This window comes from Clarias gariepinus, chromosome 12 (assembly GCF_024256425.1).
Source record: "Clarias gariepinus isolate MV-2021 ecotype Netherlands chromosome 12, CGAR_prim_01v2, whole genome shotgun sequence".
NCBI classification, from domain to species: domain Eukaryota; kingdom Metazoa; phylum Chordata; class Actinopteri; order Siluriformes; family Clariidae; genus Clarias; species Clarias gariepinus.
This window is the reverse complement of record NC_071111.1, coordinates 5071661-5094829: the sequence shown is the minus strand read 5'-3', so window position 1 is coordinate 5094829 and position 23169 is coordinate 5071661. Positions and strand designations below refer to the sequence as shown.

Below are 23169 nucleotides of genomic sequence, written 5' to 3'. Positions count from 1 at the left end.
CTTGAGCTTTTATCTGCACCTCACTGAAAAGCGTACACACAACAGATGAATAGGTGGATGAATGGATGTGTGTGTATGTATATATATATATATATATGCATTTACAATTTGCCCAGTTAGCGCCCAATTTGTTTCAGGTATATACTGTATATTGGTCTTGGTTTACGAGTACCGAGTATCATGTACCACGCATGCACCTCTTGTTTTGACGCCAAGCGTCATGTGATCACAACTGAGTCAACGTTTTTTCTCTTTAGTGCTGCGGAATTGTGGGTAATCGTCTCTCCTGCTGTGTCTTAGTGCGCATCTCTGATGGTGCGCGTCTTACTGGTATAATCAACATCTGTGCATGTGTGTACTGTTACACTGTGAACATGTGTGTGTGTGTGTGTGTGTGTTTGTATGTGTGTGTAAAGCAACTTTTATTTTATGTGTTTGTATGCATGTGTGTACAGCGTGCGTGTACTGTGTGTAATTTGTTTTATTTTTACTTTATATTTTGTATATATATATATATATATATATATATACAGTGGAACCTGGGATTGCGAGCATAATTCGAAGCATGTTCGTATTTCAAAACACTCATAAACCAAAGCGAATTTCCCCATAAGAAATAATGAAACCTCAAATTATAATATATGTATACTCAGCAAAAAAAGAAGCGTCCCTTTTTCAGGACTGTGTATTTCAATAATAATGTTGTAAAAATCCAAATAACTTTACAGATCTTTATTGTAAAGGGTTTAAACAATGTTTTCATGCATGTTCAATTAACCATAATCAATTAATCAACATGCACCTGTGGAATGGTCGTTAAGACCTTAACAGCTTACAGAAAGTAGGCATTTAAGGTCACAGTTCTAAAAACGCAGGATACTAAAGAGACTTGTGTACCGACTGTGAAAAACACCCAAAGAAAGATGCCCAGGGTCCCTGCTCATCTGCGTGAACGTGCATTAGGCATGCTGCAGGGAGGCATGAGGACCGCTGATGTGGCTAGGGCAATAAATCGCCATGTCCGCACTGTGCGACGCCTAAGACAGCGCTACGGGGAGACAGGAAGGACAGCTGATCTTCCTCGCAGTGGAAGACCACGTGTAACAACACATGCATAGGATGGGTACATCCGAATATCACACCTGCGTGACAGGTACAGGATGGCCACAACAACTGCCCGAGTCACACCAGGAACACACAATCCCTCCATCAGTGCTCAGACTGTCCGCAATAGGCAGTCCATGAGGAGGAGATGCACTGCAGTACTTCAAGCAGCTGGTGGCCACACCAGATACTGACTGGTACTTTTGATTTTGATGTTGAAAGATGTTATCTTTAAAGATCTACATAAAGTGCTTTCCGTGGATGAAAACAACAGTAATGATTTCGCTCTCCCTCCCCAAATCAGATGTGCGTCGCACACACTTAATCTTATATGCACAACTGACTTAGATAAGTGTCTGTCCTCAAGTACAGATACCAAAGCAGTGTACAGTACAGGACTGCCACTGCCAAATGTTCTGGTCTGTGGACCAAAGCTAGTAGGTCACCTATGGCATCAGAGATGATAGAGCAGTTCAGCAGGTGAAAACTTTTGGGTCCCACTACAACACGGTGGAACTCCCTCTATGATGCATTGAGCAGAGTCACTGACATTCCCATTACAGACTTGAATAATCTTTGCACCCAACTTGGCATCAGGTGCATGACAGACAGAAAATACCAGTTTCTGGTTATGAAGCCGCTGGCAATGGCTTTGGATATTCTTCAAGGGAAGGATAATGGTTTTATGGAGCTCTCCTGCCAACACTCAAGACCCTGATGGCTAAACCAATAGGGCTAAAGGACAAACTCTCTCGTCTGACATCTGGCCTGCCCGATGTCATAGTCAAGGTAAATGTAGGTTTGTTATGCTTATTTGCTCATTAGCATTTTTTGTCCAAACAAGCACAGTTACAGTAGTGTTCGAATCTCGACAGTAAAATCTTATGGCTAATTTAAATAATATTATGCATACACACTGTACATAGGGTACATTTTTAAGTGTTGTGATGTAAAATATATTGTATATTTCAGGCCGTAAAGACACGGTTCGCATCCACTCTGGATAGTAAGGAGGCAGTGACCATTCCTAAATTCATGTTGCGTTGGATAAGGGACGAAGCGGAAAAGGACTATACTGTACAAAGATGCTTCTCGCTGCTGAATGCCGTTCCCTCGCTGCCGGGGACCCACCTCAAGAACTACCGCAGAGGGTGACAGAGGACAGCCACATGGTGACAGAGTCGGTAGACACAGAAATCACAGGCTATCTCAAATCAGGTGTCCAGATGGATGTTTTGAACAAATTCCCCATAATCAAGAACATTTTTGCATGACTTCATGCAAAATCATTTACATATGTGTATAGTTTCTAAATCCTTTACCTCATCAAATCCCGCATACACTATAAGGACATATTATTAAATAGTATTATTAAATAGTTTTTTGTAAACAAATGCAAAATGTCTTTCAGCTGCTCCCATTGAGGGGTTGCCACTTTGAACTATCCTATCTGCACAACAACTTGGCACAGGTTTCACGTCAGACGTTCTTCCTGACGCAACCGTCCAATTTTATCCGGGCTTGAAATTGGCATGACATCCATTGGCAGGGATTTGGCCATTAACTGAGAATCGAACCCGGGCCTGTTGCATGGCAGCCAAGAAACATGAGGTTTTTCATGAGGGTGGCAGTCTTTACCATGTTTGCCGTGTTATCTGTTGTTATACAGTCTTTCATTTAGGTTCCAAGTAGCCAACGCTTCTCTCATACCCGTCACAATGTTCTCACTTCTAAGGTCCAAACAGCGACTTTTTAGCTGGAAGTCCTCATCAATAAAGTGTATTGAAGTCAGACTTCTATAATTGTTCGTTTGGACCACAAGTCCATTGTTGCTGCATTATATTTCACTTGTGATAGCTCAGTTTCCATGGTCGTACATCGCTCATACAGCTCTGGGGTGGCAACTTGAGAAAAATAAGTGTGTGATGGTATAGCATCATATCGCTCTCATGTGGTGTAACACTGGCAAACGTGTCCGTAATCGGCCCTATGCTTTGGACGGCAGTGTAATTTTGATTGAATTCTGTTAAAAGAAATCATCTCAGGTTATGTTAATTACAGCTGCATGGTGTTTACACTGATTAAAGACTTCATGAAGGTCTGTGTTAGCTAAAATTAAAGATCACCCCCCAAAAAAACTTTCATCATGCACTGATTCTCCATGAAGGTGCACTTTAAGTACTGTGATTGTGGTCCAGTTGTCACTTTAACTGCTATCTCACCTGCCCAAGGACACGGACCACCACTGAGCAGATATCATTTAGAGGATGGTTTCTTGTGAGTGCAGAACTGACACTGATACTGTAGTGTGTGTGTGTGTGTGTGTGGGTATAAATGTATTGAGTACGGCTTTAAATACAAATTCTTGGTGAAGATCAAGAGCAAATATGTCTGGAACTTGAGTATTACAACTCCAGGTACAGCAACATTGACGATGTAAGGAATAACGCACAACGGGGCAAGCTGTTATAAAAATGATAAATAAATAAAAAAAACTCAACTTGATCAGTGGGTTCAAATTTCATGTCTGATCGGTGTGTGTGTGTGTGTGCTTGTTCGCTTGTTCTCTGTATTGATTTGACACCCCATCCTGAATGTGAATAAATGAATGAAATCACTTGGAGCTGAAATGTTCCATGTATTCACATTTAACCACATCACAGCTCATTGTAGCTGATAAAGGTCCTTTAACAGTGTGTTTTATTCCTCTTACATCAATAACATTCCTTAGATTATTTTCTAGAACAGATGTAATGCATTACACCGTGTGATTAATGGCTAATGCATTAAAATGCATGCGGATGTGATTTTGGACACGTCCACAGATATAAAACAAACAAAAACCTAATGATTCTCACATTACACAAACAAAACCAATATTAAAATAAGATGCCACATTATGTCCGTGTTCATTAAGATTGATTTCGCAACCCTGATCCCTAGCACAAAGTAATGAATGACATTATTAGCAATGATGAGTCCATTTTCTAGTCATTTTACTCACTTCAGTTCAATCCTCTTTAACTGGCAGATAAGGTAAGTTTCGTTTCAGGGATGCCTTGTGGCTTCCAGTGAAGTGAGTGGTTACCCGGTTGACGTGATGTTTTGTAAACTATAGACTCGGGTGTTGACGGACCCACACAGGAAACGACCTCACACTGTTATTTAAAGACTCCAGACTCCCAGCGTTGTGTAGAAATCATTGACACGTAAAATAAACAGAACTCTCCAGGGGATCTGATCCATTCCTTTGGACTTAAATACAGGCTGTTGAGGTTGTGTAATCCCGCTCATTCACGCGAGGCACGTGAGCGTCTCATTACCGTCGTGTTCTTTTCCTAAAAAACTGCACTAATGACTCAGAGTTTATTTTAGAGCAAAGTGTTCCTTCGGGCTCGACATGTTCAGGCTTGTAGAGATGAAATGACTAAATTTCCAGACTATTAAAGATTATGGAGGAAAAGAATTCATGGCTAGGCTGGAGCTCATGTGTCTACTGTAACTAACTTTATAGTCTAATTATATATTTATACTTCTGAAGACAATTACTTTGGGACACCGTAGTTCTCTTCTCTGACTCTAAAAGGGCAGAAAAAATGTCATAAAAGTATATTATGTTAAAAACATATCTATAATTATGTAGGAATTCACCTAAACTTTATGAATGTTTGTTTGCACGCAGTATGATGATCTGTTTGGTGTTCACTCATAATAATCACAGGATGATAAGAAGCAGAGTTACTGCAACATGTCCTGACATGTGTTACTCCTCTACAGTATACTACAGCAACATGCTAACAATTATTACATTTTATTTATTAAAGCTAGACATTAAAAAAAAACAATAACAAAGGATTTATCTCCTGTTTCTCACTTATGTTACAGCAGCTGTAAACATTAATCAACATCTCTCTATTGATTTGTGAAGAAAGAAAAAAAATGTCATGTCCGTACACAGTTATCCAATAACAAATGTACAATATCCCAGGTTTATTTTAATTATAATTACTATATCTATATTATACAGACTATAAGCTGCTCACATGTGCAATACACTGTATACATTAAGTGCTGCTTTAATATATCAAGTAAATAGTACTATATGATTACGTATTTTTATTTATATTTGTACTCATTTATATTTATGTTTATTCTTTACTCTTTTTATTTTATTTTTATGCACCGTAACGAGTTACAGCTAATGTTATTGTACATGGAGGACTATTCTGGTCCAGCTGTACCACGTGCAAGGACATTAGTCACTCCTTAAGGTCTGATGGGTTCAGATACAAAAAGTATAAATTACAGAAGCTGAAATCATCTGACTTGGCAGCATGTGTGAGATGATTTCCTCTTTTAAAGCGTTCTGGTCTGATTCTGATAGACTCCTGACTTCTTTTCAGACCCAAAGACAAAATTCAAGTGTGACGAATAAAATTTGAATTTTAATAAGATTTTCTGTACAAAAATGCCTATGGATCCAGACCTTTGGCCCACACTGTTATATTATTCTGTCTTTAACAAGGTAAATCCCAATACAATATTATAAGGTGATGTGATTTGATTTGTATTGCAACTAGACCCATCAATTTTATACACAAGCTGTGCTGCCTGCCAGGTTAAAGCACCACCTGCTGGATCACAGAGGAACTGCAACACAGTTGCCCCAATAAATTTAAAATAGAATAGAAAAAAATATTTTGGAGTCGACTAATGAATTAACACACAAAAGAATGAATAACGTTTTTCTCTAACTGTAATATTATTATTATTATTATTATTACTATGTTGACTTTCAACTCCCGAGGCACGATTGTCCTCATATGACGATGTGACATTTCACTCATGACAAGTCACTCATCCAACTTATTTTCTATAGCTGCCATAGGACTCAGGCATGAGGGTGGACGGGGTGCCAATCTATCATGAGGCACACACTCACACACACACTACAGGCAATTTGGAGACACCAATCTGCATGTCTTTGGACTGAATACGTTCTTGTACAAACCTCATATGAGAAGCATTAGACATAATTCTATTCCAGAACTTCTTCCTGTTTGAATAGAAATCGCAATGTACACAACAGTGGAGTTCGGGTCTCAGGAGGTTTTACGCTTCAACTCATCAAGGCAGAAAATGAAAGGGGTGTTTTATTTTTAACACATCTTTGAAAAGCACAAAGACGTCTTCCAGATGCATTAGGTCATGCCTAGTGTTACTGTTGTATCCTTTTAATAAACTATAATTCCGTTAATAGTAGAAAGGGAGATCTCAAGATGAGTAGCTGTGTGTCTAAGGATAAAGTGTATAAAAGAGGGATAAAGAGACGATCCAGACTCTTTTCGCTCTATCTGAAATCTAATATATACAGTATTATTTGCCCCTAAAATGTCCCAGGAGAAGACACACTAAAGACATGAGAGGAAGGACCCAGAGAAGACTGTGTACTCAGGCATGTCTCAGCCTTGGACACGGATCATGTCCGGGCATCTTCAGGACGAAGCAAAGATCTCAGTTACACAAGCAGCTGCGTTTCTGTCATTAACTTCAAGAGAGAGTAAATAACAAACAGCTGGGGAGAAAACAGCTGTTCATAACTGATCTGTATTTTCACTCATGCAGTCGATCTGATATCATACACAATCAGGCTATGTATAACGAGGCCAAGTCTTATAGTGACAATATAAATACACAGTATAACGCATGCATACTTGTGTATTATAAACATAACCAAATGTTTTCACGTCTGTTTTATCCCTCATTAATGAAGCAAATGTTTTTTATTGGTGTTCGGTTTCTTACTTAAATTATTATTAAAATAGATTCAGATTCTTTAGATTATTAAAAAAAATACTTGTATGAATAAGTCAGAAGTATGTAATTTATTATAAAGCACATGGGTTGTCCTTTTGTGTAGGAACACCATGAGTAACATGTTTAAAAGGTTGAAAAATCATTTAATTAAATATTTGAAAGTAAGAACATCAACAGGAGTAAATATAGCAAAATTATTATTAACATTATATGTTCACTTCCCACACATATGGGACTTTGTGCAGAAAGTTTGCAAAAGTTCTTCCCAAGACATTGAAAAAAAGCAGAAACAAGATTGTTTGATTTTTAGTGATCTGAAGTGACTATATTTTATATGATCTATATTTTATTTAAACACACACTTTAAACTGACACTCGTTCAGTGTAGACACGGTGCATGGAAGAGTTAATGTCGACTTGTTCCTCTGTAACGTGTATCTAAAACTGGAAAATATTTCTCCAGCTGTTCCGTCCTGCTGTGTCAGCACATCTCCAGTCAGATTACAGACCTTTGGATCAGAGAGAGAGAGAAAAAACACACTTCCTGATGAAAGACAAACGTCAGGGCAGAGATCGCTGAGACGAAGCAACAAGCAGTCAGTCAGTGGGTCAAAGTTCACAGACGACTTGGCGGAAAATGCAGAATTCCTGCGAGCAGACGGGAACGAGAGACCCGAGCTACGCTGAACAGATCGAATCTGATGACCTCTTAACCAATCAACCACACACACACACACACACCAGTGCAGTGCATCGTTTAGTGTTGTGCTGTCTGTTAGATTTCACTCAGGACTACTAAAAAAATCTTTTGCTAAAAAGCAGTGTTCGTGTGTGTGTGTGCGTGTGTGTGTGTTTGTGTTTCATCACTTACTAAATCTATAATACATAATAAAAGAAAATAAGCAGGTATAAAGTGTAAACAAGGTCACGAGATCACAACCTGAATTTCATGTCACGACCACATTTAACCTACATTTTAACATTTAACACCAGAACCGCAGTGACACGTACGGACGGTCAAAGAGCAACCTGGAGCGCAGAAGCACGAACGACAAGAAACAAGAGGGGGAAAAAGAGAAAACAGCAAAAAAAGAAGAAAGTCAGCAAGAAAAATTTAAAGAGAAAGCAAGAACAAAAAATGAGCTGGAACAAGCAGAACACAAAATAACTTTAGTGAAAAAAGACGAAAAAGAGAACTTTAGACAGACAATTACTGAAGAAACTGTGAAGGGGCTGAGCAGTGTGTGTGTGTGTGTGTGTGTGTGTGTTTTGGCCCGGTTCTGTTCTGAGCTGAGTATCTCAGAAACTGTTGTGCAACACTTTTGACTATCTGATTGTTTAAGGGATGAGTCTTTAATATTGCTTTGGTGTGTGTGCGCACGTGTGTTTGCACTCCAAAGCATAAAATATGTTTACATAAATACATAAAAATAAAACAAATTACCCTTTACCTTTTAAAAAAATTCCGACAGATGTGTTTCCGTTTATGCGCGCAGGCGGTGTGTGTGTTTGTGTGTGTGTGTGAAGCCCCTCCCGTCCTGAGAGAGAGTGTGTGAACCGGCACGGTGTCAAATTACGTACACACATAAGAGAGGCTGAGGGAGAAAATGGATTTTTAACCTTCTAATGAGACTTTCTTACACAGTAAACCTTTCTTATTTGAATTTCACATAAACACACAAGTGATGGAAAGACTGTTTTGTTGGAAAAATTAGCAAGGAACATCGCTAATGACACTCGTGTGAGCGCTTAATAATGGAATCACTGCTGTAAAGTAAAACAAAAACAAATGAACCTGCACTTTACCTTTGAATCGTGACAGAGCAGTGTTTCTGTGTAAAGCAGAGTGTGTGTTTGTGTGTGTGTAGCAGAGAGGGGGTGCCTCACACACACAAACACTCACTCACTCACTAAAGGCGAGAGAGAGAGAGAGAGAGAGTGTGTGTGTGAGACCTGGCACGGTGTCAAATTACGCGCACACAACGACAAAGAGAGAGAAAATGGATCTTTAACCTCTCTAATGAGACTTTCTTTTGCTTATCACGCGCGCTGTACACACACATACAAACACAAAATAAAATGTTTTACACACGTTTACTATAACACGTGGTCACAGTGTTATAGTAAACAGTACACGCGGGCATGGATGTTGATTATACCAGTAAGAGACGCGCACTAAGACCCAGCAGGGGAGATGATTACCCACAATTCCACAGCACAAGAGAGAGAAAAACCGTTGGCTCAGTTGTGATCATGTGACGCTCGGTGTCAAAACAAGAAGCGCATGCGTGATACATGATACTCGGTGCTCGTAAACCAAGTCAAAATTTATTAAAAATCTTTGCTTGAACTGCGTTACTCACAAACCGAGGTTTCACTGTAGTAACAAAATAAAAAAAGAAATGCAAAAGAATGACTACATGCAAGAGGATAGGGAGAAAATGAAAGAGAAACCGACAAACTAAGAAAGAAACTGAGAAATAAAAGAGAGAAAAAGTGAGACAGAAAGTGGAGAAAGAACTAAATAAAGAAAAAAAGAAAAGAAACAGCAACAAGAGCAAAAATAAAAAAAATAATAAAATGGAAAAAAAAGGAGGAGTCTGTGTGTGTGTGTGTGTGTGTGTGTGTGTGTGTGTGTGTAAACGCTGTTGTTTCTACAAGAAGCTCTGTGAAGTGAGAGAGAACACTCTCGAGATCACACTCCAGCACTGTGTGTGTGTGTGTGTGTGTGTGTGTGTGTGTGTTCAGGGATAATGAACTAAGATGAGCAGAGTTGATGTTTTTTATCACTTTATTTGAACTCTGAAGAAAACACTGTGCAGGAAGTAAAAACAGCTGTCGCGGCGCGCTACTCCACACGTGTTTACTCCACACGGAGGCGTCTGTGTCCGGGGTTACACAGTGTGTCTGTGTCTGAGGGACACCACACGCCCATTTTCGGTGTAACCCATGTGTCTGTATCTGGGGTACACCGTGCGCCCGGTGTGTGTGTGTGTGTGTGTGTGTGTGAGACCGCGCCCCCTCCGCTGCAGGGCGTGCTCATCGTACTCAAGGTCTTTGAATGAGTCGACTCTTGGCCTGGTCCTGCTCGCCGAGTTTGAAGTGTGTGTATGTGAGGATGCCGAACAGCGTGCAGGAGATGCCCAGGCCCTGGTGGAGGGACAGCGGGTCGGAGAACAGCACGTAGCCACCCAGCAGTGTGATGCAGAACTTAAAGTGACCAAACATGTTGTATCTGGCAGGGACAGGAGTTAAAGATCAACAACAACAACACACATACACACTGCCTTAATCAACATTAACACACATTCACATACTGTTACACACACCACACTGAGGGACAGCAAGACTAAATAAGAATTAACTGGAATTAAAAAGAAATGAAAAAGAAAAAGTCAAAATAAAAAAAAAAGAAACAAAAAAAAAGAACGAAAGAAGAGAAGTATGGAAAAGGATTCCAAGAAAAGAAAAAAATTGGAAGAAATATAAGAAAAATTAGAAAAGAAAAACGTACAAATAAAGAAAGATAAGACTAAAGAGAAATGTAAGAAAATAAACCACAAAATTAAAAGATACACAAAAAGCAAGAAAAAAGACTAATTATGGAAAAAGAGAGAGGAAAGAAGAGAGGGAAGAAAAACAAAGGGTAAAAATGTAACAAAAACATGCAAGAAAAGAAAGGAAGGATCGGAGGAAACAAAGGAAATAACTAAATCATGTGGGAGGAAAGAAAAATCAGAGGAAACAAAGCAAGAAAGAAAAAGACAAACACAGGAAAAAGAAAAAAATGAATAAATAAATTATAAAAACAATAATAAAGTCAAGTGTATTAAAATTATTAAAGCGGAAAAAAATGGAAGGTATAAAACACTTGTGAATAAATAAATGGAACCATAAATAGCTGAAAAAGGAAAAGAAAGGAAGGTGAAGAATAAAAAAGGAGAAAGAAGTGAAATGAAAATAAAATAGAAATAAACTATATAGGCAAAAAGCGAAATGAAGAAAATAAACTTTAAAAAAGGGTTTAAAAAGTAGAAAAGAAAAAAAGAAAAGTGATGAAATGTGTAAAATAAATAATTAAAGAAAGTAGAGAAAAGTATATACATACACACATATTCATATATATATTTATATAAAGGATGTGATTGGTGGTGTTTTGGTGACGTCATCTTCCTGAGTCTTGTATAGAACACAGAGTATTAATAATATAGAGTTGGACACAGAACTCATCTTAAAGCCAGAGCTCCATCTAGTGGTGAAAGTCAGTAAATCTACAGCTGTGGGCCGGAGACTCGGACCCGCTCACTCAAACACACGAGAGGAACAATGTATTAATTAGACACGTGAGAGAAAGGATACGTGACAGCAGACGTGTTCCCGATGATCCAGTAGATGGACAGATTGACCAGGAAGGCGATGATTCCAGACAGGAACACCATGGCCTGGAGATGATGATGATGATGATGATGATGATGATGATGATGATGAAAAAAGGAAAGAAATATGAAATGGTTTATTTGTTTGTTTGCTCAACAATTAAATATATGTTTATAGTTCAAGTTATTTCCTGTTTGTCGCCGTTGTTGCCGTGATGGATTAATGCTTTTTTATTTTGTACCAAACAAATCCAACATGAACACGGCTGCTCACGCCATCGACTGTAAACAACTGTAACGACACATCAACTGTAAATCTTCTTCTTTAAGACCAGGGTTATGTCTCGGACAGGAAGTAAACAGATCCAATGTTTTTATTTTAGTTTCCTTACTGAGTCTACCCTTTGATCCCTGCCCTGTGGATCTACAGCGCCCTCTAGAGACAAAATGTGAAAGAAGAATCATCACTGAAATGATAGTTATTTTTTTCAATTTCTAAATTATAAACAGTGCAGAAAGAACGTGCATTTCTGTCTGTATAACTGGAAGTAATTTAGGGGGGGAAATAGAATACAAGAAAACTGTTAAAAAGGAAAAAGAAAAGAAAAATAAAGAAAACAAATAAGAGAATCAAGGAAAAAGAAATAAAGAAGACAGGTATATGAAATAAAAAATAAAGAAAAAATATAAATATAAAAAAGCAAACGCATGCAGAGTTAAATTGAAACAAATACAGAAAGAAAGTAAAAGAAACAAAGAAAGTAAGAAAGAAGGAAAGAAAAAAATGAATAAAGAAAATGAACACAGGTTTGAAAGATTAACTCAATAAAAATAGGAACATAAAATAAACAAAAAGCATGTAGTTAAAAAAGAAAGAAAGAAAGAAAGAAAGAAAGAAAGAAAGAAAAAAGGGGAAGCATCAGGCAAAAGAGAAATGTAGGAAAATGAAGCAGGAGAATTAAAAGAAAAAAAGAAAAGAGACAATTAAAATAACGGAAATAATTTAATAAAAGGACGGGGGAAAAATCAAAGAATAATAATAAAAAAAACAAGCAGGAATAAACAATAAAAATAAAAGAAGGAAAAGGGACATAAATAAATAAAATGGAGTAAAAGTAAGTATAAAGTAAAAGAAAAAATAAAGAAAGAAAATGAATTGAAGTTTAAAAAGCGGGGAGGGGGGATGAAAATGATTAGTATAAAAAGAGAAGAACAAATGTGAAAGAGAAAAGAATGAAAAGAAATGATTGAAATAAAATGATTAACATAAACACAATGAAAAAAAAGGACAAAAATGAAGAGAAAACGTAGAAAAGAAAAAAACAATTGTTATATAATAACAGAAATAATAATGAAAGGAGAAAACGAAACAAACTGTTGCTGCGGTCCAGAGATATCGGGTTTCACACGTGCAGATCTCACGGGCTGTTTATGAGAGAATGTGATCACATGACATACTGTACAGTACTGTGCAAAAGTTTTAGCCCCCAATTATTTCTTTATATTTTGGTTTCAAAGAACCCGAATTAAATAATCAAATATTATTAAATTCCTCCTGCGGAATATAAATACATATAGAGTAATATAGAGTAATATATAATAACTGAGCTCATCTAAAGCAGAAGAACCGGTTTTGATGCCCGTGTGGTGTCTCTTCAGTAGATCACGCGACGCTGCTGTAACCTGGAACTCAATCTCTCCGTTCAGCCTGAATTCAGTTTAGACCAAAGACGTGTAGTGTGTGTGTGTGTGTGTGTGTGTGTGTGTAATCACAAGCTGCAAAAACATTGAGTTCTCATCCTTTAACTAACTAGCGGTGAGGTATAGTTATATCCAGATAGAACAGGAACACAAACACATACACACACACACACACATAGTATATTTATTTATTCCTGTTCTATTTCACCTCACAGCTATTTAGTTTAGGTTCCCGCCTCACCTGTGACTCCTTAAAAAATGTCACATAGTGTATAATGTGTACAATGTCTTCACGAATTAAAAAGAACAAGCCAAAGTTAGAAATCATAGGTGTGTGTGTGTGTGTGTCGAGGAGTGGAGGTAATACGGCTCAAGAAAAAAAAAAAAAAAACACACCACCTGATCACCCTTGCTCTTTGCTCGGTGATGTAAAACACACTGTTCTGTGTGTGTGTGTGTGTGTGTGTGTGTGTGTGTGTGTGTGTCTGGTGTGTTTTTTCAGTAAATTCCTGTGGCTCTGTGTGAGAGGTGAGTCTGACTAATGAAACACAAGGTTCATTTTCTCATGCTCTCTCTCTCTCTCTTACACACACACACACACACACCAGTGATAATGAACAGTCCTGTACTTGAGTAAATGTCAAGAAGAAGAATAGAAACTAGATGAAATATTACTACAAAATAGAGTAAAAGTAGAGGTCCAGCGTTACATTTCTACTTGGGTAACAGCACAAAAGTTCTCTTATTCAAATGTAGTAAAAAAGCAAAAGTACTGTGATTTATTACTACAGCGCTAACGCTATATTATTCATTTGGTGATTAGACTCTTGTTTAATCTAGTTTAACTCTGCGTCTCATTTCAAGCCCTTGTTGTCATGAGGAAATGTAGTTAACGATGGTCACCGACATAAACTAGAAGAAAATTATGAAAATGTGTATGAGCAAGTAAAAGTGTGTATAGATCACAGGGGGGTTTAAGAGCACGAGGTCCGGTAACACCCTAGACGGGGTGCCAATACACCTCCGGAGACACACACACACACACACACACTATGGACCATTTTGGGAACGCCAATTAGCCTAATGTGCGTTTGCACTCTAGGAGGAAACCGGAAAACCCGGAAGAAACCCACCAATCTCAGGGAAAAAAAACTTCATGTACACAGACCCTGACACGGGAATCGAACCCTCGACCCTTGAGGTGCAAAGAAAACAATGCTGACCACTACGCCATGTATTTTAAATAAATATAATAAAACTGCAGGTTAAATAGTTTGCACACGTCCTTATTGCGATTTGGATTTTTATTTCTGTCCACACATTAAAACAACGCTGAAGGTAAATGTAACAAATTATATTTACTGTGTTACGCTTACATTCTCTCTTACACACACACTAACAGACACACACACTCACCAGGGCCTGCAGGGACCAGGGCCCGAAGATGCCCCCCTCTCCAGTAAGGGGCTCGAAGAAGGGGACGAGTGTGAGGAGGAAGGCGGAGGACATGGGCGCCTGGTAGTACAGCAATTGCATGGAGTTCACCTGCAGCTCGTGCTGCTTCGCCCCGACCCACTGTAACACACACACACACACACACACACACACACACACACAGCGTTTAAGTATCATAAACTTAATGTAATATCTGTACTTTATAAAATATCAGCTCTTTCATATTAAGAACGGCATAAAATAATAATAATAATGTTTTGGCATTTCAAAATCATACCTTAAAATAACCGTTTCTATGGCAACGCAGCCATTGAGACGCGAGTACGAGAGCGAGCAAGTACAAAAGAGATGCGAGTGAGAGAGAGATGCAAGTGAGAGACACAAGTAAGAGAGAGACGCGAGTGTGAGAGAGAGACGAGTGAGAGGGAGACGCCAATGAGAGAGCGACGCGGGTGAGAGAGCGACGCGGGTGAGAGAGCGACGGGGGTGAGAGAGACAGAGACGCGAGTGAGAGAGACAGAGACGCGAGTGAGAGAGACAAAGACGCGAGTGAAAGAGACAGAGACACGAGTGAGAGAGAGAGACACGAGTGAGAGAAAGACGCGAGTGAGAGAAAGACGCGAGTGAGAGAGAGAGATACGAGAGAGAGACGCGAGTGAGAGACTGAGACGCGAGTGAGAGAGAGAGACACGAGTGAGAGAATGACGCGAGTGTGAGAGAGAGATACAAGTGAAAGAGACGCCAATGGGAGAGAGATGCAAGTGTGAGAGAGATGCAAGTGTGAGAGAGACACGCGAATGTTAGAGAGACACGCGTATGTGAGAGAGACACGCGTATGTGAGAGAGACACGCGTATGTGAGAGAGACACGTGTATGTGAGAGAGAGACGTGAGTGTAAGAGAGAGATGCGAGTGTGAAAGAGTGCTGAGAGTGTGAGAGACGCGAGTGTGAGAGAGCGATGCAAGTGAGAGAGACGCGAGTGAGAAAGAGAGACACAGGTGACAGACACAAGTGAGAGGTTCAGTGTGAGAGAGACGAGTGACAGAGAGAGAGCCGAGTGACAGAGAGAGACACGAGTGACAGAGAGACGCCAATGAGAAACGAGTGAGAGAGAGAGAGACGCGAGTGTGAGAGAGCGACGCGAGTGAGAGAGAGCGACGCGAATGAGAGAGAGCGACGCGAATGAGAGAGAGCGACGCGAGTGTGAGAGAGCGACGCGGGTGAGAGAGAGCGACGCGAGTGTGAGAGAGCGACGCGGGTGAGAGAGCGACGGGGGTGAGAGAGACAGAGACGCGAGTGAGAGAGACAAAGGCGCAAGTGAAAGAGACAGAGACGCGAGTGAGAGAGAGACACGAGTGAGAGAAAGACGCGAGTGAGAGAAAGACGCGAGTGAGAGAGAGAGATACGAGAGAGAGACGCGAGTGAGAGACTGAAACGCGAGTGAGAGAGAAAGACGCGAGTGAGAGAGCGACGCGAGTGAGAGAGCGACGCGAGTGAGAGAGCGACGCGAGTGTGAGAGAGCGACGCGAGTGTGAGAGAGCGACGGGGGTGAGAGAGACAGAGACGCGAGTGAGAGAGACAGAGACGCGAGTGAGAGAGACAGAGACGCGAGTGAGAGACAAAGACGCGAGTGAAAGAGACAGAGACGCGAGTGAGAGAGAGAGACACGAGTGAGAGAAAGACGCGAGTGAGAGAAAGACGCGAGTGAGAGAGAGAGATACGAGAGAGAGAAAGACGCGAGTGAGAGAAAGACGCGAGTGTGAGAGAGAGATACAAGTGAAAGAGACGCCAATGGGAGAGAGACGCAAGTGTGAGAGAGACACGCGAATGTGAGAGAGACACGCGTATGTGAGAGAGACACGCGAATGTGAGAGAGACACGCATATGTGAGAGAGACACGAGTGAGAGAGACGCGAGTGTAAGAGAGAGATGCAAGTGTGAAAGAGTGCTGAGAGTGTGAGAGACGCGAGTGTAAGAGAGAGATGCAAGTGTGAGGTACGCGAGTGAGAGAGAGAGAGACACAGGTGACAGACGCGAGTGAGAGGTTCAGTGTGAGAGAGACGAGTGACAGAGAGAGAGACACACGAGTGACAGAGAGAGACACGAGTGACAGAGAGACGCCAATGAGACGCAAGTAATAGAGAGAGAGCCGCGAGTGAGAGAGAGCGACGCGAGTGAGAGAGAGCGACGCGAGTGAGACGCGAGTGAGAGAGAGAGATGCGAGTGAGACGCGAGTGAGAGAGAGAGACGCAAGTGTCAGACGCGTGTGTGAGAGGGAGATGCGAGTGTGAGAGAGGTTTTGTGGTAAAAAATGTATAAAATAAAACCACAGTAGATGCTGAGACGCGTCTTACCACTTGGTACAAAGAGGTGACGAGGACTCCGAGTGTCGCAAACACAATCCCCAACAAGTTAAACTTCACATCGTAGTAGGAGTTCAGGACGACCCCTAACGTGATCGGCACCTAACAGAGCAAAGAGACAATACACACACACACACACACACACCACACACCCAAACACCACAATAACAATGATCAGAAACACAATGAACAACATGACATGAGGCAGTGTGCTGTGACTGAGGTGTCCCGAGGTGACGATGATTTGTGATGTGACTCCCCATGTTGTGATTCCTGGTGTGTAGTGACGTGACGCCCTGTGTGTGTGTGTGTGTGTGTGTGTGTGTATATGTGTATATATGTGTGTGTGTATATGTGTGTGTGTGTGTATATATGTGTGTGTGTGTGTGTGTGTGTGTGTGTGTGTGTGTGTGTATATATATGTGTGTGTGTGTGTGTAGGTGTCTGACCAGGCTGAGTTTGATGTGGGTGGAGAAGCTCTTCCTGTAGTAGGTGCTCTGGATGAGGATGATGACCGGGGTGGTCATGGCCTTGGCGAGCTGGTAGGTTCCGATGGTGTTGTTCTGCAGTGACAGGTTGGTGAAGACCACGAAGCCGCAGAAGCTCAGCGCCAGCAGGAGGATGCTGGAGGGTCTCAGGCTCTTCGGGGAGAAGATGTCCAGCTTCTGGCACACGAAGAGTCCGAGCCAGGTGACCACGAAGTGCACTAGGGTCAGGGTCATGTTGGGGAAGCCGTAGTGCACGTAGATCCACTTGTTGATGAAGACGATGCAGATGGAGGAGAGCAGGTTGACCAGCAGCCCCGCCACGATCCGGCTGTTGGAGAAGAGCTGCACGAGCCTCGGAGGCATGCTGGAGGAGTGTGTGAGTGTGTGTGTGTGTGTGAGTGTGTGTCACTTACAGCTCAGCGCTCAGACACCTGTGTGTGTGTGTGTGTGTGTGTGTGTAAAACACCGCGCGTGTCATCGCAGTGCGCAGCTCACTCACCGCTCTCACACACACTCCTCACTCTCCTACTGCTCCTCCTGGTCGCGCTCCTCTGACGTCACCCAAACGCGACGCCGAGCCGCGAGGGCTCCGTCCCAATCCACACCGAGTCCACTACAGCACAGAGCACTGTCGTTATACAGCGTTCTAACCTCAGGGATTAATAAACAACACACTAACTATTAGTGTTATGACAGGGTTACCATGGTAACAGCACAGTCTCCGCCCTCTCTGTTCATTATGGGTCGGTATATCTGTTATCTGATTTATTCGGTATTATTATTTAGATTTAATAACGTCATAAACGGAGAAGAACAGAAAAGGGATAAATAAGCACATAGATAAATAATTGTGATGGTAAACAAACAAGCAAGCTGATAAACAGACTCCTCATTCCCCCCACAATAAGTTTTAATAAAAAATTTTTTTATAAACTGCTTTTAGTCCCCGCCCCACGAATAACGGTTTACGCTCGCGAGCTCTGCTCTCTACTTAGAACACAGGCACGCGGATTGGAGCGCGGTCAAAAAGGAGGGGAGGAGGGGGGCGCTGTAATCCAAGCTGACCAATCACAGCGCAGCAAACCCGAAAGGGGGCGTGGTAGCAAACTCAAAGCAAAACACAAAGCGGCCTTTCTTTTCGTTTTGAACCAGCGCGGCCTTGGCTGCCACGTCATAATCGTGCGACACCCAGTGGTTATATGAAGTACTGCAACTTTAGATTATAAAAATTATTTAAATTAATTCTTTACTGCGTTTATTATAAATGTAGTTTCTTCGTTGTAATTTAAAGTTTTGTAAGTTTAAAATCATAAAACAGATCAAGTTCACCATTATATTGGGTGTGTGTGTGACTGGTAACTTATGTTCAGCAATATAATATGTATTCATTTTACATATGTATTTCATATATGTACTTATGTATAGCACTTATATACTATATATATAAAATGAATCTAAGCCTGAGAACCCTCTCTTAGATAACTGAACACCTTTTCTACATTTTTAACATGTAACCTCCAGTTCATATTTATAAAGGTGTCGTGTTTCATCACCAAGCTTTATTTCTATTCAAGGACTTTACAAAGTCACACATCAAAGACGTCATGTATTGGGACGTCTGTGGAAATGGTTCTTTATAGTTCCGTGTAAAAAAAATAATAATAGCAGTTTCTGAAGTACAGTTAAAGTTCTGTGAAGAAATAAAAACACACACCCGAAGTTTTACAGATCTCATGAAACTCACTTTTATTCAAGTACAAAATAGAAGAAAAAACTAAACAAATAGGCATCAGGGTATTTTAATCTAGGACTGGAGCTCGTAGCCGAGAGGATCGAGTCCTTTATCCAATAACAGCAGAGACGACTCCCTCATCTTCTGAAGAAACTTCTGCAGCTCGTCTTTAGAGAACACCTACACACACACAATGAAATATGAAGTGTTTCCTCACACAAAGAGAAAGGTGTGTGTGTGTGTTACCGCTGTAGTGCCCATGTCCAGTGCAGGAGTGAGGTCATGGTGGGAGAACTCCTCTCCGTCTCTCTCTCTCACCGTCTCCACCACCATCTGGAACAGGAACATCCTCAATCACCGACCGAGAAAAGGTTCAAAAGTCGACCATCGGCTGGTAAATTCATTAATGCTTAGGTTTTCTGGGATTCTCGAGGGCCAGACGTATTGGAACATTATCATGGGAAAAGTTTCCCAAATCAACAGTGTATGTTACAGTGAGACGCTTATTGAAGAACCGAGGCCTAAATTTCGGATTAAACACAGAGAACTGCTATCCGAGGGCGTCAAGATGTCACGTGACGATACACGTCCACACACTTCTGTTTTTAATTTTTGACTCAGCCTCATAGAAAATAAAATAAATAAAAAGACAAACAAACAAACATAAATAGATTAATTCATCTTCCAGTGAAACACAGGATCGAAAAATCACACAAGCTAAAGCTGAAACAAATTCATCAGTTTGTTCTCTTTAGGAATGACTTGTGAAAAAAAAAAATTTCCGAAGTATAACAGTGTGATGTATGTGCCGGCGTGTATACACGAGTGCTCACCTGGCTTCCAGGTATTCTCTGAGAAGCTCTTCCAGGTCCTCATGGCTCAGCCCTGAGGAACGGAGCTCCTGCTCCAACAACGAGTCCACCATCACGCGGAAGTACGCCCATACTGTATCCTCCCACGACTCGCAGACGGGCAACAACTGTCGGCATCAACACAGAGGGAAGAGTGACGCTGTGTTTAACTGGCTTTAAGACAATAGTAAATCAAGAAAAAAAATCTTACAAGCAAGAAGCAAGGTATTTTTTACAGAGACAACTATAATATACATATATATATGTTTTTTAAAAATTATAGTTTTGGACTAATCATCGATTCACAGAAGAAGAACTAGAAGCTTCGACGGACACATTAAAAAGGAAAAAGTGACCGAACACTAGAGCACTTCTGCTGTAAATCTCGAGGTAAGAACTTTGGAGTACTTGCAGAACATTATCTCTGCTTTAACAAAGTTCACCATAACACAGAAGTACGCCCACACTGTATTCTCCCCTGACTCGCACATTGGAAATAACTCTTGGCAACAAAGGAAAGAATGACGCCATGTTTTCCCGCTGTTAAGACAAAAGTGGGGAAGAAAAATTCACAGCAAGAAGATAAACGGTATTAATTATAGATTTACAAGAAGATAAATCGAAGATAAAACCGTATTATTTCTAATCATATACGCAAATGTATGTTTAAAAATAAGAATAAAAAAGAATTGGGGGACTAATCATCGATTCACAAAACAGGAACTACGAGCTTCTATTCCACGGACAGATTCGAACGGATAAAAGGAACGAATACTTTAGCACTTCTGCTGTAAATCCTGAGGTAAGATCCTCCAACTTCTCAGTTAATATACAGATTAAAAGGGATTGAAAACTATGGCTGATAAAATAGAGAAAATATTCGTCCCCTTCCGTATAAATTACCCAAATGGACTAGACAATAAAGAGAGGAAAGCGTACAAACACCAGTACATGAGAGATCACCCAGAAACTCTGGTAGTAGATTACAACCCAAAAAAATGCAAATACACAAATTTCCTGTTTTATACAAGACAACCTGATGTTTGGCACAGAGCTCTTTGTAAGCACTTTTCAGACCATACGGAAAGGAAAATTGATAATGGTAGACAGATACAAATAAGGGAAGGCGACTCGGACATTTCTCTGAGGGTGAATATCTACCAGAATGGAACAATCATGCTCCAGGCTAGTGAAGTCATGCTCCGCTCTGTTCCAGATGACTTTAATATTTTAAAAGCCCTGAGGGACAATGAGGTAGATACAGATATGGAGTGGGACAGGTCAGGGACACCCAGGGAGGAGGAGCAGGAGGGGAACAGGGATGATGTGCAGTCCCCCCAAATTGAAGAGAAAGGAATACCTCCTGCTCAGCCTCGAAGACCCAAGCAAGAACCACCAAGCCCCAAGCAAGAACCACCAAGCTCCAGGGGAGAACCACCAAACTCCAGGGGAGAACCACCAAACTCCAATCCAGGACCAAGCCCCAAGCAAGAACCACCAAGCTCCAGGGGAGAACCACCAAACTCCAATCCAGGACCAAGCCCCAAGCAAGAACCACCAAGCTTCAGGGGAGAACCACCAAACTCCAATCCAGGACCAAGCCCCAAGCAAGAACCACCAAGCCCCAAGCAAGAACCACCAAACACGCAGAGATGCTCTCTTAGCCCCAAACAACAGCCACAGACCCCTAGTGAGAGCCAATAAGCCCTCAGTCTGGGTCCACAGGATAACTGATTTCTTAGTACACAACAGCTTTCACAATTCAGACTGCGTTTAGAAGGATGTACTGTTACTACTAGCTCGACAGTAAAAGACCTGGGCGTAATATTAGACAGTAACTTGTCCTTTAAAAATCATATTTCCAATATCACAAAAACAGCCTTTTTCCATCATAGAAATATCGCCAAACTTAGGAGCATCTTATCCGTATCTGATGCAGAAAAGCTAGTTCATGCATTCATGACCTCCAGACTGGACTATTGTAATGCATTACTAGGTGGTTGTCCTGCATCCTCAATAAACAAGCTTCAGTCGACCATCGGCTGGTAAATTCATTAATGCTTAGGTTTCCTGGGATTCTCGAGGGCCAGACGTATTGGAACATTATCATGGGAAAAGTTTCCCAAATCAACAGTGTATGTTACAGTGAGACGCTTATTGAAGAACCGAGGCCTAAATTTCGGATTAAACACAGAGAACTGCTATCCGAGGGCGTCAAGATGTCACGTGACGATACACGTCCACACACTTCTGTTTTTATAGAGAAAATAGAGAAAATATTCAGCCCCTTCCGTATAGATTACCCAAATGGACTAGATGATAAAGAGAGGAAAGCGTACAAACACCAGTACATGAGAGATCACCCAGAAACTCTGGTAGTAGATTACGGCCCAAAAAAATGCAAATACACAAATTTCCTGTTTTATACAAGACAACCTGATGCTTGGCACAGAGCTCTTTGTAAGCACTTTTCAGACCATACGGAAAGGGAAATTGATAATGGTAGACAGATACAAATAAGGGAAGGCGACTTGGACATTTCTCTGAGGGTGAATATCTACCAGAATGGAACGATCATGCTCCAGGCTAGTGAAGTCAGGCTCTGCTCTGTTCCAGATGACTTTAATATTTTAAAAGCCCTGAGGGACAATGAGGTAGATACAGATGTGGAGTGGGGCAGGTCAGGGACACCCAGGGAGGAGGAGCAGGAGGGGAACAGGGATGATGTGCAGTCCCCCCAAATTGAAGCGAAAGGACTACCTCCTGCTCAGCCTCGAAGACCCAAGCAAGAACCACCAAGCCCCAAGCAAGAACCACCAAGCCCCAAGCAAGAACCACCAAGTTCCAGGGGAGAACCACCAAACTCCAATCCAGGACCAAGCATCAAGCAAGAACCACCAAACATGCAGAGATGCTCTCTTAGCCCCAAACAACAGCCACAGACCCCTAGTGAGAGCCAATAAGCCCTCAGTGTGGGTCCACAGGATAACTGATTTCTTAGTACACAACAGCTTTCACAATTCAGCCTGCGTTTAGTTCAGTTAGACCAAATTGCAGCCGCCAGGGTTCTCACCAGATCCAGAAAATATGATCATATAACCCCAATATTATCATCCCTGCACTGGCTACCTGTTCAGTTTAGAATTAATTACAAAATAGTATTACTTACATACAAGGCTTTAAATGGTTTAGCTCCCACATACCTAACCAGTCTTCTGATACGCTATAATCCACCACGCTCCTTAAGATCACAAAACTCCGGACTTCTGGTAATTCCCAGAA

The 23169-nt window shown here is 41.1% G+C and overlaps 2 protein-coding genes and 1 long non-coding RNA gene across 3 annotated transcripts; 1 reads left to right on the top strand and 2 right to left on the bottom strand.

Annotated features, from left to right (window-relative positions):
• Positions 1–9689: 9689 nt before the first annotated feature.
• On the bottom strand, positions 9690–17901 carry slc35e3 (solute carrier family 35 member E3). The gene is made up of 5 exons (XM_053508718.1): positions 17266–17901; positions 16808–16918; positions 14415–14573; positions 11281–11363; positions 9690–10156 (listed from the first exon to the last, which is right to left on the bottom strand). Exons 1-5 carry the CDS (start codon positions 17665–17667, stop codon positions 9970–9972), a joined length of 942 nt encoding a protein of 313 aa, XP_053364693.1. The 5' UTR covers positions 17668–17901; the 3' UTR covers positions 9690–9969.
• Positions 17902–19024: 1123 nt separating this feature from the next.
• Positions 19025–19458, bottom strand: LOC128534082 (uncharacterized). Its single transcript, XR_008361450.1, has 2 exons — positions 19283–19458; positions 19025–19216 (listed from the first exon to the last, which is right to left on the bottom strand). It is a non-coding gene; the product is annotated as an uncharacterized LOC128534082 (long non-coding RNA).
• Positions 19459–21063: 1605 nt separating this feature from the next.
• Positions 21064–21591, top strand: LOC128534684 (salivary glue protein Sgs-4-like). Its single transcript, XM_053509132.1, has one exon. It carries the CDS (start codon positions 21064–21066, stop codon positions 21589–21591), a length of 528 nt encoding a protein of 175 aa, XP_053365107.1.
• Positions 21592–23169: the final 1578 nt, after the last annotated feature.